Source organism: Calliopsis andreniformis, chromosome 1 (assembly GCF_051401765.1).
Source record: "Calliopsis andreniformis isolate RMS-2024a chromosome 1, iyCalAndr_principal, whole genome shotgun sequence".
Lineage (NCBI taxonomy): Eukaryota > Metazoa > Arthropoda > Insecta > Hymenoptera > Andrenidae > Calliopsis > Calliopsis andreniformis.
The window spans coordinates 17,004,400-17,023,599 of NC_135062.1; the positions used below are offsets into that span (position 1 = coordinate 17,004,400).

Consider the following 19,200-nt stretch of genomic DNA (forward strand, 5'->3'; position numbering starts at 1 on the left):
GGTCCTCTATTATCTGCACTCTACATTGGGATTAAAATGACACTATGAAATAGACAGACATTTGCAGAAAGGGACATATCTTTTCGAGAGGGATGAAACGATTGTATCTGCGGGAACTGTGATTGAATTAGGATTTCATTGAAGGATTCTTTGCGAATTACACGGAAGAGTGTGAAATAGAATTTGATTTATCGCGCACGTTGGGTGCTGTACATGACGACACAACATGACTATGTCGGAAATGTGACTAGTGTCTATATGCTGTCTACACGTATGACGACATCTGGGTTGTCTCGGCTCGAGATTTTTTCAGACACGTCTCCTCGACTCGGCTTCGTCTCTGTTACGGTCGATGATCTCTCAACATCTCTCTCTGATACTTTTTTAGATTTCTAACTGGTTATAGGATCGTTTTGGAAGCGCTGGAAGTGGAATAATTATAATAAAGTGCGAATGAAGTAATAAAATTGTGATTTAATATGTGGGTTCCAGTAATCTCTATTTTGTGGTCTATTATTTATTTATTAGTGCAACGTAAAACTACAATGACGAATGCGGTGTGTCCTTCACTGATGGAAAATAGTAAAACTTACGAAGGTAATTGTTTTATAATTGTAGAGAATGATTGCAATATGGTTAAAGAGGGTGATAAATCGAAAGCTCACAATAGTCTTTGACGGAATAATATCGATTATACTACTGGCAGGATTTACGAGCGTTTCGGATGCGCGGAATTGCATTTCACTGGGCTAGGCATTAATGCAAGTAGTTATGCGATTTCTGTTGCCATTTCTCTGTTCAGGGATGATTTACAAGACTCGTGGTAGAGCATAATATCGTATCAGATTCCGTGGAATTTGTTGCTGATTGCAGTCGTCGTATTAAATGTCAAATTAGCCAATTAATTAACAGATAATTGAGTTAATAGCGCCTTATGGTGCTCTTGGTTTTCTTCAGATGATTCTGTTTAGACTGATATAATATCATCATTTTTAGCCAGTTCAGTAAGACTTGATAAAACAAGTTTGAAAAAAGGGCTCTAAAACGTAATTCAGATTTACATACTTTAAAAGCTAGTGCTTTATGTGGTTGAATCCAATAGGTGAATAATTGCAAACGGTGTCTGACTAGATTAACTTCGCCCAAAATTTCAAACAGAATTCCATGAATAAATTAACATGTCCAATATACGTGATCCAGCAGATGTATACGAGATATATAAATTCTGTAGGGAATCCGATAAATACATTATCAAAACTGATATTTCGTCCTAACACTGTGATAATGTATACAATATTGGATCATTTAGACACAGTATTTGTCAGAAGTACCTATATTTTGACAAAACTTTCTATATTCAATGCTCCAATATGAAAAGTCTCGAAGACGGCGGTCAAGTTGGTACACATACGTCGAACAAAGCGAATTCAAAATTTCAAGTACAATTCCGCGAACGAATTGGCACTGTGAAAAGTTCGAGGAAACTTCTCGGTGAGAGCATTAGCATAGTGGAAAATCCCAGACGAAAGATTCAACCGATGAAATTGGTATGGTAAACTTGTGGAGTATACCCAACGGATTGACTGTCGCGGTCTCAAATTCCAGATAAAATTCATCGCATAAATTGGCATCATTAAAAGTTCGAGGCAGCTCGAGCTTGTTGCATTAGCATAGCAGAAAGTCCAAGACAGTGTTTGACGAAAGGATTGGCAATAACCGTGCTAATCTATCGACTCGAATTCCTTACAGTTCAGGTGTTCATCGCGAGTTGTCAGTGTTCCTGAGCAGCTGACGCCTCAGACTTCTCATTCATCGCTCGTCGTTCACTTCTGTTTCTCCCATTTACCAGCCTGTTCGTTGCTCTTTTCGCTAACGTGTCTCTTCGTGTCTCCATTCCTCCGCCACTGTCTTCGTCTTTCTTCTTCCTTTCCTTCCTTCTCTCGTTCGTTTGTCTTCGAAATTCGTTCGGGGTTGCCCAGACATGACGTAGATGCCCGCTATTCTGGTCATCGTGTGACGTCGTCCTCAGGGTGTTCAGAAATAAACTCGAGTGGCAAGGTGCTCCTCGTTGCGTGGCCTCTTTCTCTCGTCTGCCTCTTTTTAACCTCCATTTGTCACTGTCTTCCCGGTTGGCCTGTGGCGATTCGCGTCCAATGCGACGATTATTGTGTCACGGACAAGCATCAAAGCAGAAAATTAGTGGACCAATTTAAATTCATCGGACAAGTTGGTTACACGATGAATAAGCGATCTCCCGAGTTCCTTGTTCGGCGAACTCGATCGGATTCCTGCTTCTGTCGTTAAAACGATTAATAAGCAGACGTTACACGTAGTTGGCAGACTGTCTCGTAACCTTGCGCTACATTTCTAGAGACTGATATCACTACGAATTCCTCTGGGTCACTGTTTTCAGGGGTTCAGAATAGGAACATTGTAGAATTCTGTTTCACAGGATTTCAGGAAAAATCAAATGCTCACGTCCCTTCGACGCTCCAGGTTTCCTTAATTTATTTTCACGAGTGAAGCGAGTTGTTAAAAGGAAGGTTGAGGAGCATTTCAGACAGACGAAAGTTGCATCCGTTTGTCGAGTTGTCTCGGGCAACGGTGTAAACGAGCGGCTCAGCTCGGTCATACGCCAGCAACAAAAATTTAATTAGACAGATGCGATTCACTTTACAGCCGTGCGCGGCTTTTCTTTCGTTGGATAATGAAGTAACGCCGGCAGCTAGGCACTCGTGGTTACTGTCTGAGCAAGAGATGACTGCGGGAGCGTGTTGGGAAAGCAGGGCAGAAGGTTAGACTCGGATGCAGAGCTCGCGACATTTCTCTATTTTTCCATCACTTCCGAGGGAACGATGGATGCTTTTTCACGAGGCACTGCATCGATCTGCCTCTTTCTTGTTCTTCGCCTTGTCCCCGAGTCGCTTCCTTTCGCCGGCCCTTTTGCTTCCTCCTTCTTTTTTCTCCTATTTTCTCCGGTCCCTGGACCCCACCGTAAATACATTTCCGCATGGAAAACACTACTTTTAAACTTCGCGATCCTTTTTTGACGCATTCATCTTTTATCTCCGCGAAGGCGGTCACTCGTCGACTCACCTCAGCTTGCCTTTGCACGTCTCGTCTCATCTCGTTGCTGAGAAGAATGGGGATTTGCATCTTCTCTTTCGTGGAAAATGTCAACGTTACTCTAGGTATAAGGGAACCATTTTCGAGCCACGATAGCTTTACTCGTCTTCTGTGTACCTCGCCCTTTCTTTACTGAGTTTCCTTTTTGGATGATATAATATTCGTTTTGCTGAATAATCACTCAGCCATGAACACTGATTAACAAGTAGATGCAATTGTAATTGTAGTTGTAGTTGCGATTAAGTCACTCCTCCGCCTCGACACGAAATTTTCCAGTTGGTTTTGTCGTTTAGGCGCTGTGAATGTTTGTCTTGTCTTCATTATCGACTGTATTTCTGCCGTCAAAGCTTACAAAGCTTTCTTTTGTTCCCGAGCATCCTCGTTTCGCGTCTACGCATCAGCGGGTTTAATACCGCCTCGGGGTTAACGGGCCAAATATTAAAATATTTCTTTCGAATGACACGGATGCGTTCGTGGAAGCTCACTTTTTAGGACTGCATTTTGTTCCTTCTCCAATGGGGGAGGGTGAACCTTTAGCCATTGAATCGCTCGTGATGTTCCAGTTTTGCGATTGTTTTATATGGAACGTCCATGAAGCGATGGAGACTGCGTTTTTCACTGGATCTTTAGCGAGTAAAAGATTATTTAATCACATTTTCGAGAGCCGACAATTTTTTGATCCATGTTCTTTGCTTTTTGCTTTTTCTAAACGAAGTCAATAACCCATTTTTTACAGTAAAAACATCGTAACGTTCAAAAGGTTCATTCAATGGGCATTCGTCTCGAGAGGCGAATAAATTTCGAAGTTCGCCAACTTTCATTCGATTTTCTTCGGCGTAGGTGGTTGACCCGGGGCAATTCTCCGATCGTTTTTGTACGTGATATTTGTGCAAATGTTGAAGTACGACGAGTTGGTGGAATTCCTAAGAGTAAACTTCGCGAAAAGTTCCATTCGCTTCGCGGCGCTTTTCGTTTGGATGTTCCACGTATTCTTCTCGAATTCCAAACGAATCGTGGTTGTTTTTTGATTAATAAAAATCTCTCTTACATTCCTACTGGAATGTAAAAATTTACATTAGTATTATTGTTTGTTTTAAATACATTCAATGTTTTTACGTTTAACACAACATTTCAAACATTCCACTTTTTGGTATTTCGCTATCGATTTTCTTACGGTTCAAATCTACCCTCAATTTTCGAGGAAATTATAAGAGCAGAGACCCAATTACTTGCCCTCCGCTGTGCAGGTTACGTTAGAGGTCTGTAAATTTCATTTGCGCAGTCTCAGTATAGACTTGCCCACATCCAGATGAAACCTTGATTATATGTAAGATACTCTTTCTCCTAAATTCATATTTCCTGTTCGATGAGATCGAATGTTTATTTGAACTATAATTTTTATGACGCTTCTGGGAAAAGGACACAAAGTATAATCGAAGATGAAACGAGGCGGTTACCTGTGATTTCTTTTCTTGGTCTCCAGTCGTCCATTTCCGGAACAATCGGGAAGGGAGATCTCATTCCCTCCTGCCCGGATATAACGTCGTTTCCCTTTGACGCCATCGTTCGATGGATTCACTTCGAGCAACCTCATAAACGATGAAAATAGGTCAGGGATAAATTTATTCCACGCTCTAAGAGGATCGTTGCCTCCTTTGTGTCGATATTGTAGTCTTAATAACTTATGTCACGAAATTTCATGTTAATTTCCCTCGCTTCCCCCAAAACTTCGTTCATTAGATATTTAAGGGTGTTTGACCTTAGAACTTGTAGCGTTCCATGCTTGTGAACTGGTGCGCTAAACATGTCAAGATAATTGAATATAGGAAAATATTCGAAATTTTCTCTGTCTCTGAGAAATAAGTTTCCCCTTCATTCTGACTTATCCTATTTAAGATTATCGCATGGTTGAACTTTCCGGTTACAACATTCAAGATATAGCATGGTAACCATAGAACTTTGGCAAATTTTGCTCGATTTCCGTGCAGATGGATCTGTTCTGGCAGCACTGGGGATGCAGTCTGAGGATTAAGTCGGGGGCGACGAGAACTAGGAGAGTGTGTGCGGTTATAACACGCTGCGAGGTGATAAAACCGCTAATTGTTCGAAAGCAAACTTGGCACCTTGCTATATTCACGTGCAGACTCCTGAAACAGTTGCAGTGATGCGGCTAATCCATTTTCTCTGAAATTTTTGCTTCAAATAAATTCAAAAGTCATTCAAAGTCCCTCTAATGACATTTCCTCATTTCTGACATACACATAATTATCATCTAATTAAACTTTGAATTGAACAAGCTGAAAGCTAGACTAACAATTTATTTTATTTCTATTGCAGGTGAGTGCGAGCAGTTTCTGGGGTACACCAACGTCGAAATCATCAAAAATGTCGCGTATCGTCCTGCACGGAAGCATTCAGGTATGAAATGCAAAAGTCCATTCACTGTTTGTATAATTCTTCGTGCTTTAAATTAAGAAAGAATGAAAAATGCGGTGGATCGGGAAGAGGCAAGGGATCAACATAGAAATATTGTAATCGTAGATCCTCCCTTGATATATTTTACGACTAGGGTGTCTTCCGGGTCGCGAAATCTTGTATAAAGGTGCCTGTGTGTGGCGCTGTTTGGCCCGAAAAATAGTTTTCTCGCGTCGCAGCTGGATACGATGCAAATTTTACAGAGACAGTGGAATTCAAGAACAGAGATTCTTGGACGCAATCGCGTTCTTTGCCCCTTGGCTGGGCTTTACGAGTCAAGAAAAACGCGATAGCAATGCTGGTAACCGGTCAAGCCGCATTGTTCCCCATTGCAGTAGATGCACACGAGTGTGGGATCCCTCGTACGTGTGTTTCATAGCCGTGTATATGAGTTTGGTACAACGATTGGAACAATAGCGTCGTATGAGAAATGGGGCTGTTAAATTCGACTGCAGTCGCGCCGCGTCGTTTCGCGCTTCCTGTTACGACGCGTGTGACAAATCAGAGATGCGTTTAGGGTGATGTACCATTGTACCATTGATACTTCTGCGCCATTCTTTCTTCAGGTTTCCGTGTTTTATATTTATCGGCTTTCTGCCTGATACAATACTTCCAATTCACACTCTAAAGTCTCATAAATGGATCCTTTTTCATCCGATAGTCTTGAAATATTTTTCCTTATGATTTTCGACCAGCTGTTCCACTTCGAGCTGTTTCGTTATTACTTTTTCACGTGTTTCAAAGAACCACAAACAGCGTGTCCAAATTAGAAAGATGAGAATCGCGACAAAGGAGCAGTTTGCTCTGGGAATCAGGCTCGAATACAGATACACGTTTACCACCCAGTGGAATCGAGATGCATAGCCTTGATTTCAACAGAACGATAATGTTGGTCTCCCTTGTGGCATGGGAGAATGCAAGGTACCTTTACACTTCTCGTAGGGAGGAGTAAGGTCGTCGAAATGAATCTAGATCATTTCCAATACTTCTTTCGTTATTGTGCCTGTTTTTCTACAGTCACGATAACAATCAGCTCCAAGGATCTCGCTTTACAATCTTGATCGAACGATATGTCATCCGAAGAGGGATGATTTGCCAACTCAGCACATAGCTTTTTCTCTTTTTCGCCAAGAGTCAAAGATTTTTCATCGTTTCTTGCTTCTTTCTACAGTCATTACTGTGCATCTTAGCGATTTTCGAGATGGGTAGTAGTTTTAAATGCAAACTCCTTGCTTAACTTTTCTGATTTGAAAATTCATCCTCAGAGATCGTGATATTAATTTTACATCCAACTAGGATGACACGAGTAGCAACGTAATCCGTTGTTATGGGAACAGTTGAAATTTAATTTACAGTATCACCTTTGACTGTGAACTTCATTTTGTCCAGGGGTTTGCATCTTCGATTTGACGTAGTTAATTTGCGGGGTATGGAGTTAGAGACGTAGAAATTGTGGGGTGCACTGGCTCGTTAAGTTAAATACACGCGTGCAGATGTGAAACGCCTGTAGCGAACCGCAATTGGTGTTCCCTTAATATACAGGGTTCCGTCTCCATGAATATTCATCCCTTCTCTCTGTTATGAACGCAGTAAACATGACTACGTTTCTTCCAGTGAAAATTCTTGATGCTTCTTATAAAAATTAGATTTCAAATATTGGATAGAACATTTTTTATATAAAGATTTCGAATGTCAGTGCTTATGTAAAATGATAAAAACGTACATGCGTTAGAGATCGAAAGCTTCCGAGACGAGCCAATCGTACTACGAAATAATTAATTTGGATGAACTCCAATAATTTTGCCAAAAATGGTTCCCTTTAATTTGGCCAACATCCATGCTACGAATTTAAATCGACATTTTATTGGTTGCAATATTTTCCTGTATAATTATATAACGTGTAAAAATTGTCAAAAGACTATGAGATAACTGATGACTAGATTTGCTCGTAACCATGCTCTGCTGTGCACATAGAAACTAATGAGACAATTATTTAGTGGAGTCAAGAGCCTCGAGTGCTTTTACAACCCCGAGGTTGCAGCGAATAGTTTAACCAAGAATGATGAGAACAAGCATGCTGAACCAGAATATTTTTCATCGTTTTAAATTCTCTTTTTAAACATAGCGAAATATAGTTACTTTAAGGAAGTAATCAAATTTCGATAAGCGCTTGAAGTTGAAGTTTACAGGTGTTAATCGAGATATACCGAAAAGAGCATTATGTACTCGATAAAGTAGCAAAAACGAGTATTAGAAAGTTCTTAATCTCTCATAGTTATAGTTATGGGGGCTACTAACTTCCCTGTTAATTACATTGTCGCAACTAAAGTTTCACAATAGTCTTATGATCTGCTTTCCAACTGCAATAAAGCAGGTACTTACACTTTATGCTTCTTATCAGTTAATACTCTAATTGCATTGTTGAAAATACTTGAGATATTTCTAAATTCAACTAACAGTGAAATGGATACCTATTCTAACGAAGGAGAGGCTTAGCTTCACGTACAGGTGTACTGAATTAACCTCAGGTGTCTCTCAACTGTCATGCGCGATGCCTGCCCTGTTGGTGGTCCTTTTGCCTTGCACCGAATCATCCGATGACAATACACCTATTTGGTTGCGCGGCATTCCGAGAATCTGTAGCTCTGAAGGAGACATCGCGATGTCTACCATGACCGCTTGCGTAGGGGCATTGCACCGTGTTCTCCATAATTCACGTGGGTCAGTATTGCAGCAATTATAGTTGCGTTAGTTTCGTCCACGTCGTACCGCATTATAACTATCTGGATTAGATTAATCGTTAAGGGAATTTCGGGAGTCTACCTCTTCCTGCTTTGGTCAGCTACTTTGCAAGAACTGCTACCAATTTTCTGTTGATATAGTGGTACAGTTATAGTCCGTATAGATATTGATTAAAGGCTGAAGTAATTTTCCTTTTTTCAGTCGTGGTACAAATGGGCAGAGAATGGAATTATCGCATAAGGGACAGCGCAGATAAGGGAATTTGCAGTCTGTAATTAAAATAGACGCGTTAATGGAGGAAACGGCGTCAATAATAACTTTCCGCAATTAGTGCCGTTTTAGTACACTTAAGGCTTTAATCAAATGTATCTCGTCTGACTAATACTCGCACCGTTCCTGATACATATTTGATTTAACGTTAGCGCATGGTGAGGATCTCGCACCTGCACTCCCGCTGCATTGCCGTATCTGCTGCAGCTTTCTGTACAAATTACACTCCAAGGGGATGTAAATGGTAGCGACGTATTACGCATAAATCATAGGCGTCAACGGTGCGCGCGGTAAAGAGATCATGTTTGATATGCGTTTGTACAGTTGTGTCTTGGTCGTCAAAAATGGAGAAAACCAGAAATAGAATATGGAGGGTGAATTGCGAGGGATCGAATCCTCAGTGATGCAACGCACATATTCAGCGCGACGAAATCGATGGCAACCGGGAGTAGAATATTTCAGCTGACATTCTTGTTTCGTTTCTAGATGGTGGACGCGTCAGAGTCCTCTTAACAGATGGCCCGCAATGGGAATTCTTGTTCCTTGTATTTTCTCAAAATGCACTGTTTTGGATGCATTTGCATCGCAGAGATGGTCATTCGTTGTCGAACAAATTGCAGAAGGGCCGGTGGGAGGGTCGATTACAACGAAGAGGTGCAAGAGAATATCGTCCTAAAGTGGCGTGGATGCAATTTGCTAACCACCGAGGCTCCCGTGCGCTATTTGCTTCGAAACAATTTAGGTTCTGGCCACCGTGGCACAGTTCGTATACGTCACTGTCAGAATACGGTCCTACTGCATCCCCTTACCCCATTGCCCTGGGAGATTTTTGTTCTTACTCGTTCTTTTTCTCTATTCCCCGTGAGCTTCTCTCTGGAACGCGTGCTCCTTGGCCTCGAAACGTTTTCCACGAGTCAGTAATGAATTTGTTTCTTGGCATCCTGGGACCCACTTCTTATCCGCTAATTTCAGTCCCGGTGGAGGCCATCCTCGATTATTTTCAAATTATAGTTCCCTAACTCTCAGCCCGTATCGCGGGCTACTTACAGTTTTGTGTTCGTTGCGCATTGCAGTGGCAAGGAGTCGAATCCGAGTTGCAGTTTATTGCGTGGCGAGGAGTTAGGTCTCGGGGGAGCGTGGAAGAATGCGGAACCCTCCTCAGCTTTCGCGCTCTTGAGAATCGTGCTGATTTAAGCCGCAATTTATGGGATTCTGTCGGAATCTTGTACCAGCTGATTCAGAGCCAGGGGGTCGACTTACGATTCTGAATTGTCCTATAGTTCAATTCTTTCTTTCTTTGGCGTTCCTATCATTTTTTAATGTCTTTAAAAGCGACGTTGTCCATCACTGTGCTAGGTCCTGGCATAGATGGAATGTTCAGAAGGCTGTATCAATCCAATCTCGCGCAAGGACTGTAACTTTCTTTTAGTATTTTCTCGTACAAATTGTAAGTGATAACGTTGCGTGGTGGTTTCCTTCAGGTGGTCCGTGCTTTACAACCACCACCGTTTTTATTTCTGACTTACGACCAGAGCGCAAGCTGACTCATTTATGAGGGAAAGGAGAGCGTCTCGACAAGATGTCTGACCGTCTAGCCGTCTTGTAACCACCGACTGGCAGGAAATCGATTTCATCTTACGAGGCCTTTAAATATCTTTCCGTTTCTTTTGTTATTTCGACGAAGAACTGTGAGATCCTTACATCGGGGCTTCGCTGAAGATAGAATCGTCGATGAGCTGGTGAAATAAGACTTTTGATTGGCTCTTTTATAATTGTATTTACGTTCCCATCGGAGAAATGACTTTAGATTTTTTCTTTTTCCAAAAATGAAATAAAAATTTCACTCGCGATTATTTTCTTATTCTTCTATAAAGATTAGTGCACTTTATGATATCTACGAAGCGTGCGAGTTTAACGTTTAATTTAAACACTTTCCGTGACTGTAATTAATTTTCTTCGCTCGGCTGAATATTAACGGAATATTAGCCAGATATCTGTGTTTCATATCTCCTTCCGTTCACAGGGTATATTAGGTACTATACTTTACGCCAGGCGGGTTCAAGTTCGCAGATAAACCTTTTCGGTGATTACGACCTACCCATTCGGCGATACACCTGAAATCTATGCTAATTCGCAGGGATAAAATATTTGCTTTGGCCGTGCATGCGCCGAGTCCAGCTCGGAACTCGCGCCAGTACAATAGCACCAGCCTGATTTATGCTGGGCGCCTGACTCGGGACAAATCCTACCACCAAGCCGCGTATTACTCGTTGTGCTCCGTGAAATTTTATGGATTACGTTGTTTTATCTAGCTGTCTAATCGAGGCATTCAATTGTAAAAGAACCTCCTGGAAAATGGATATTCTCAAAGATCTTATTCCACTTAGAGTGTTTGAGTTCGCAGCCAGTTATTCTACATACAGAATGGCTGATCGTACACGTGGCTATTCTACTTACGGAATGACTGATCGTACACATGTCTATACTACTGAAGTAATGTCTGCCCAGGCGCACAGTTATTCTACTCGCAGGCCGCCTGAGCACGCTCGATTATTCTACTTACATGGTGTCTGATCGCGTGGTGGTTATTCTACTTACGGCTGATCACATACGTGGTTATTCCACTTCTGAAATGTCCAATCACACGCGCAGCTATTGTACTTATAGAATGTCTGATCACGCATGCGGTTATTCTACTTAGCTGGTGTCTGTCTACTTACCTGCTCATTTGATTTATCCGAACAGCTAATATTATAAATTCTGAGCACTGTATTTACAGAATATTAATGGAACAGATGTTAACTCAAGCGATATAGCTTTTGGCTCGAAGAAATACTAACGCAACATTGTTGGTGAAATGGGAAAGGGTGTCTGGTAGCTTTTGAAACGCAGAGCAGTTAAAAAGGGACTCCGAGCTCAAGCTGCTTTCGACTTCACCACATTCACGTTGGCTTAGGTCAACCTCCGACCCCTTTCCGTCTGCACTGACGGTCATATAGATCGCTGTATTCATTATTCCGACGCTAAATCGTTTGTGAATAATGGCCTCCATGAATCTTTTCTCGGTTGACAGCGCTTGTAGTCAGGAACTCGCGCCGCGCGTTAGTCCTCTCGCCTGCAGAATCATTGGAGAGACGTAAGGTGCTTCTGGGACCTCTGGGGGAATCGATAGGATTTTTTTTATTCCTTGGGAGGCATTAAAAGACAAGGATCAGCTATAAAAGTGACAGTCACGTTACGATTCTTGAGGTATGTCTTTTATTCTTTTCTTAAAGCGTTTTCCTATAGCAGAAGGAGTCCCGACCATGACCGTGGAAGATCGAAAATCGTGGTCCATGAAGCGCTTCGGCTACGTGCGTGAAACTGACGCGGATAGTTAACCCTGTTGTTGTAGGATTCTATTGTAACTGATAAAGCAGCTAACTAGATAAGGTACTCGATACACTTGGTCCATACAATCGAAGTCAAGAGCAAGATGTAGGGATTATCGTGAGCAGTCTTTCTCCAGAGGGTTAATTGTTTTAGAACGTAGCCTTTGTTCGTCAGTTTTCAATTGTTTTAAAGGATGGCCGATTCCATGCTCGGCCTACAAAAGAAATCCTCGTACGCTATTATCACGTCAGTGATTCTCCAAATCAGGAAGAATTTTATTCTGGAATTGATCGAGTGGACGTAGAAAGCGGTAAAAAGCATGTATGCGTATGTAGCTAAGTGGAACAGAAGAATCGTATAGTGTACGGAATATTAAGAGAAATTGGAGGCACTTGAGAATGTTTGTTCTCGAGATTGAATACAAATACAGAATACAATAATTTTATTTCGTTCATGTCCGTCTACTCTTTTGTTTTAGTTTCGCAGGAGCGTAAACGTGAACATGAACATAAAATAGAGTAATTGTGTTTCGAAACAGTGTAACAGACAAAACAAGTTATGAATACGTTTTAATTAACAAACGTACTTTAGTACAAATTTTGCAACAAGAAGCACTGTACTAGAAGCGCATAAAGTGGATGCGATTACTAGGTTGAAACAAATTTTTATTATGAATATATGAAATATAGAGATATATATATAAAGAATAAAGAATCTGCGATGTACTTTCTGTGAGGTGATGATCAAGTGTGCAACAAATTTAAACACTACGTTCGAGATCTGAAAGGTTTCCTATATGGTAGATATGTGCTTCGGCTATAAATTTTTGAGAAATGAGATGTTGGTGTATCGTGCAGATACGCGCCGAAAGATTTTCTCCTAAGGCTCACACCACTGATCTCCTAAGACTTTGAGACTACCGTATCCGTTAAGTCTTTTCTTCGAACTATGTTCCTCTGTGACAGTGCTACGTGCTCCTTACATGTGGTTCTGATCCTGTCTCTGAAGCTCTTATAAATACTGCCTTCGAACAAAATCTTTTTTCTTGGGAACCAAGTAGTATCTAGTATACTTGGTACGATTTTGTTATTGCCCTTATTGGACGTTAGAATCTCAGGGTATTTAAGAATATTTCAGAAGGGCAAATATTCTCCAGAATTCATACGGCTGGTATAACTCGTACTGTACGTGTAGTTAGATACCAAAGCTTTAGGAAAGGGGATCACTCCACTCGTCAGAACTTCAGAATTCTCTAGATCTTCAGGGCCATGTGGTTTGCGAAATCTCAGGCAGATAGAACCCTTGGATTTCCTGGACTTTCTAAACCTCCAGGATCCCCTAACTCCAGGTCCACTAAACTAGGGAACACGTGCAACAATATAAACCGATCCCCTCATGCTCATCCAAAAATGTCATAATTCTGTTTCTGCACTTCCGCAGCAGTTTGTCCTTGGAGTGTCTAAAGAATGGGATAATACTTAGAGCGTCTTCCGTTCCACGTGTTGTTTTTCTCCTTATCTCGGAGATTTTCCACTTAGCAGAAGTTGGTCTCGCGCCAGGAAGATGGAAATTACGTGGTTGCGACATCCGTCATACACTGCGATTGGCTGAGACAAAGAATGCGGCGACCTAGAGTTCTTTCATTCCAGCTTTCCTTCCCAGCCACTCGTCTTTCCTGCTTGCTACGGTGTAATCTATGCGCAACACAAACCCCACGCGTGCCAGCGATGAAAGAAAAAATGTCAATGCGGTTGTACGACTGCGTCCTCGTGCACCTTGAATCTGACGTTCCGCGGTGTACTTTTCGCAATGTGCGGCCAGCACTTGGCACTGGACCGTCACGCGTAAATATTTTATTCGTTTGAACAATCCTCGATTAACTGTATTGCGTGGCATTGTCGGCTGCCAAGTGTCAAAACTGGTCGCTTACCGGGTTTAGTAGCCAACTCGGGGAGCGCTGAAGGCGAAACCTTCGAATCTCTTCTGGGATCAATATTATGCAAATTATTTTTCGTCCAATGCCACACATGGTTAACATTTAGTAGAGTTCTGTCTGGAGGGAGATAATTGGAAATATTTTCTTCGAAAGTGTAGTAGAATGATTTATTTTTTGATTGAAAATGTTGGAAGTATTCGGTAAGGTAGGGCTAAACTGGCAGGATTAATCACAAATTCCATTGTTGTTTTCTTTCTCTCGCTGTTGCCCTCTCGATTGATTAGCTATTCGAGGCTAGCAGCTGCATCGCTTACATAATCCTTGTATCCACTTCTATCGTCGATTGGAGAGTGTCTAGCAACGTGCATGTAATCCTATTTTCTGCAGTTCTCTTGCATGAAAATTGATCAAGCATTTATCCACCAGGGTATGTATAGTCGCAAACTGGAACAAATGAAAGTCCCCTGCTTCAATCATTTCCATACTTCGTTACGTAATTAGCCTTGAGAAAAGAATGGAGGCGCTTCAGCATCCTCTCAATTCCTTCGATCTCCTTGAAGAGAGTGCTTAGAAAAAAAGTGACGTCTGCCGCATTTTCTACCCCCTTACCTCCACTACTAACCACTTTTTCGAGGCCCCAATCTCCCAACCTCGTTCCCGTTTCGGCGCATCTCGTTTTGTGCGATCCAACCTCCCCCTCCTTTCCACTGTATTTCACCTCTTCTACGAACCTCTTGAGGTAGATACTTCTACCTAATCTGGAGTGTGGATCGATGAAGGGAGGGGGCTTCGCCAGCGGGCCTCGAGTCCGGCTCTTGAGGATTTCATTCAAGATTTCGACGACCTCAACTGCCGACTGAAATGGTACACGGAAAGCTCGCTGGAAATGGCGACACGAGTGCAGCGTCGAAAGGATTCGAATACGTCTCGTCGGATAAAGTCGGCGGTTTCTCGAGCTTTCTGCTGCCTATGGGGCAACAGATTTGTGGGAAAGGGAGGAAATGGGAAAGTCGGCGGTTTGATATAAGAGTCGCGGGAAGAAGGAATAGGACAGTTGCGGAAGAACAGTGGAAGTTTATCAGCTCGAATCGTGACGTGAGTTGTGAAAATATAGGGTGCTTTAAAATTATAGATTAATGCCACGCGAGTGGTGGTAGAAGACGAGGAAGAAAGCGTTCTTTTTCTAAAGAAATTTCAAAGTGATTCCTTGTTCCGTTTCGCTGTTAAGGTTCGCTTGATAGAAGAAATATTTAGAAATGGAAAGGATCAAATCCAAGAAATAAGAAAAGAGGATGGGAAAAACGGCGACGATCAGGAGAGGACGATGCAGACGGTACGGTTCAGAAATGCTTCTCGGGTAATATTGAAAAATTTACAACGACCGAAGAAGTAATTTGGAAGGAATCTACTCGAGTGAAATATGAACGCGACAGAGTGATATTACTTTTAATATTTTTGAAACCGTAAAAGAGCGGGGTTCCTGATGGAATGGCGTCGATATATTTACAACTATGGAGACTACCACGATAAAAGTTTCAAAATGATGAACTTCAATGATACAGTATTGGAAATTTCTCAATTGCAGCTTCATGACAGTGAGCAAATTTTTGTACAAAGTCTCTCGCCAGAAACTAATCGTCTCCATCGAAGCGTCCTTGCACCATTAATTTAGCACGAAGAAGACAGCAATTGATTTTATTGTTTACAGTCGCAGTCTCCCTATGTAGCACAGTTGTTACGTCTTGCCGCGGGAAGCTATTTTCTCAAAGTCGATTATCTGCCAAGAAAGTTTGCCTGTTTTTGAATCAACGCGTCTATCGAATGTGAACAATCGATCAATTCAGACGATCGAGGTGAGTGACTGGCGGGAACCAGAGTAAGGAGCTCAGGAAAAGTTGGGCGATGGTGATCCACTCGATTCCCGAAACTTGGTAATTTTTACATTACCACGGAGAGGGAAACGTCTCCCAGTGGCCATACGTGTAACGAAACTTAAGGTTCCATTTTGCTCGGCGTTTGCCCCGTCGATGTCAAGAGAATTTTCTTCGTGGAAACTCGCGCGTTGGGCATACGAATTCCATGGTTTATAAAAAATTCATGCTAGCCTTTTATAAAAGTTCGTGCCAGGAATAGCGAGATCCTCGCTCGCGGACGTACAAATGTGCGAAAAAATGTATTCGGCCTTCCCTTTATTCCGTTGTACTCTCAGCGTTAGTTCCTTCTCTCCAAGCCTTGCTTCGTTTTCGGGGTGAGTTCCGAAAAACTTTCGAGATAATGCGCGAGAGTGGTCCTAATAAAACAGGGAATCGTCGATGAAGTTGTTTGAGTGGCGATCAAAATTTCAGGAAAGAGCGATTAAATCTTGTCTGGCTCGTCGTTGAACGACTCTGTTATTAATTATCCTGACGCATTATCACCAATTTCACAATCAGTCCGCGCGCATTAAATGAGTCTCACTAACAACACCGTCCTGATATGTGGAATGTATTATGATACTGTTCGATAAGCTTGTCTGCCGATAACGATAGCTTTGTCTGTCTGGTATTATGCATAATGGCTGGAGTGCATTAGGGGAGATTGAATTTTTTATCGAAATCGGGAAGCGTCAGCTTCCTTCGGCAGCCTTCCAATTCCTCTGTGCAATTTGTATCGTGTTTCGAAGATTCATCGTAAAATCTCGTGTGAGTGTAAAGTATGTGGCAGGGGGACCGCCTCGGGTATTGTAGCCGATCGTTGTCCTCCTTCTGGTTGTGATTAAAAGTGTCGATCGGCAGCGGAGACACGAGAATCCTCAAAATTCAATGACGCTTTTAACGCGCGCAAGAATGGTTAAAAGGCGCGAATGCCTTTCACGTTCGAGCACCTGTAATAATAATGATGAAACGGTTCGCTTCTTGTCTGATGCCTTTTAAGCTGCACTAGGTGGAATGTTCAATTAGATTTCATCCGTGATTGCGATTTTGCATAATTTATCGATGCTGGGAGTACAATGGTTCCATTATTTTAAAACCAGCAAGAACAATAAGCGGTCTGCGTGGCTTTGAATAAGTTACTCCTTTTTGTCGCGATGTCTGACTATTGAGAGGGTATTACTACTTGAGAATATTCCTCCACCTTAACAACTGGAAGCTCTTTCTTCGGTGATCGGTTTATGGGTCATCGACAGGAAGCTTGTCGGATTAATTCGTTCGAAGGGGCGGGAAACATTTGGACAGAAAATTTATTCGGGGACAGTGTCGTCGTGTTTGTCGAAAGAAGTCGAGCGATTTAACGGGAGTCGACGCGGCCAGGAGCAAGTCGCGGATTCGCTTTATCGCACCTAGCTGAATCCTCTCTTGGGAAGATTCGGCTAGATCTCGGCAAAGAGATAAATAAGTTTGCGAGCTGAATCCCCGAAGGGAAAAGGAGATCTCCTTGCTACCGGGTAAGCTGAAGTAAACTAGTCACGTTTTTTTATAAAGCTTTTCCTCCTATCTTGCTTTTTCTCTCTACTGTTTATTATACTTATTTCGTCTTCACATTGTGTGTTTTTCTATTTGCATTATCACGTTGCATTCTTCTTGTGTTTATTATTCCTCTTGCAGTCTTTTACTTTGTTTCTTTTTTGCACGACAAGTTGATGATGGAAAACAATAAAGAGGGCAGTCGTGTCTTGATTAAATTAAACGTTTCGCCTACTTGAATTGTGTTTGTGCAATTTTCATGTCTTTTTGTTTGAAGCGAGGTAGTTCGTTCAAAGGGTGCTTTGTAGTCGTAACTTACGCTGTTGTTGTTCGTAATCAGGACAAGGCTGTTGTATTTTTTAATCCTATCATTCGATTTTTATGTTTATTATTAATGAAAAAGAGAAAAATTAAGTGAATGAAATTAGTCGTTTAGAAGGTCCAACGTTAATTCATAACTATACTATCAAAAATGTTAATAATCCTGTTATGCTTTTAAGAGTCTCTCTCCTATTTCATATTTCGACACGGACCACCGTCGGTAAATAGCTGCAGGAAAAGAAGTTTTCATAGTTAGGAGGCAGCGACCTAGGAGTATTAAATGTGACGGGAAAATAACTCTTCTAATAGCAAAGTTGGATAGCGAAGCTAGTTACGTGGATTCCAAACGCGACTGTAAAAAGTTAGTTAACTTTTTCCCCTGATTTTGAATTTTTTAGATAATATCAGAATGTATCTCCGAAAGTTTGATGATTGTACGATGTACTCTTTGGTATTTGCGTTTAACGCACAGAATAATCTAAATATACATAAAGGTAGATGGTAAAAGCTCGCCACGAGGAGGTAATAACATATCTCGTGTTATGATATGTTCTCTTTTTGAAATCTGAACATGGAGTAGCCATGGTTGTTGAATAGACTTCTGGCCTGGGGGCTACGAGTGATTTCATACTCCGGATGGAAGTTAAACGCAATTCTGTGTTGTTCAGACGCAACTGAATGCGAATGTTCCCAATAATATTCAAATATCACTTTGAAACATGCATACTATTTGCATAATTTGCAATCACTAACGTGCTCGATATTAAACTTCTTTGGCATGTAATAAATTCCATGTTTACGATAGAAATGATGGCCTCCATGCTGACCCAAATTTACTGAACTCGAATTCCTACAATAATACATTGAACTAAATTCTAAAGAAAAAAATGTTCGTGCGACTATAATAAATATCTTGGTTGCTTCTTTTTATCATCCCATATTTCACAAACTTTTCTACGCAAATCTCTCTTTTTATCGTATTTGTGCGTAACCAAGGTTCACGTTAAGAATTCTGTACACGAAGCTATCCTTCGAATAGGGTTCTTTGTCTAAGCTCCCACACCCTGTGAAGTACTATTTCTCCTCGTTGTGTGAAAGAAGCTCAGGACCAAGCACAAACATAAAACGAAAAAAACATTGTATCGTTGTAGAATTACTGTCTGTTAACCGCATGCTCGAGAGTTCTAGACACAAGCAAAGCTCTTGAGGTGCAAGTGGCGAACCGTGGAGTCTCTCTTCAGCCCCCATCTAGCAGAGAAGGACGTGTTGCTTTCATCGGTACAAATGTCTCTGGAGTCGCCGAACCTTTCTGTTTCACTGTCATATCAGCTCGATTAGGTCGCTTCCGCCAACGCTGTCATCTCGGGGAACTTTTCGACGAGGCTTTGCCACTATGCCCTCGCGGAAGCTGAAGAATTGTAAACATTAGAGGGGACGAAATACTTGCTGCTGAAGGTTATCTCTTACTAGCATTGACAGTCGTCTAAATTGACATTGTTTATTTATTTATAGCGT

General features: G+C 41.6%; 1 protein-coding gene across 5 annotated transcripts in view; it reads left to right on the forward strand.

Moving 5' to 3' along the window:
* Dlg1 (MAGUK family member discs large 1) overlaps positions 1-19,200 on the forward strand; it is a 376,826-nt gene that overhangs the window by 7,691 nt on the left and 349,935 nt on the right. For 3 of the 5 annotated variants that reach the window (XM_076393504.1, XM_076393526.1, XM_076393518.1), the window contains exon 2: positions 5,464-5,544. The exons of the other annotated variants lie outside the window; for them this stretch is intronic. In XM_076393504.1, coding sequence (XP_076249619.1) covers positions 5,464-5,544 — 81 coding nt within the window. The remainder of the gene's footprint in view (positions 1-5,463; positions 5,545-19,200) is intronic. 5 annotated transcript variants of the gene reach the window in all.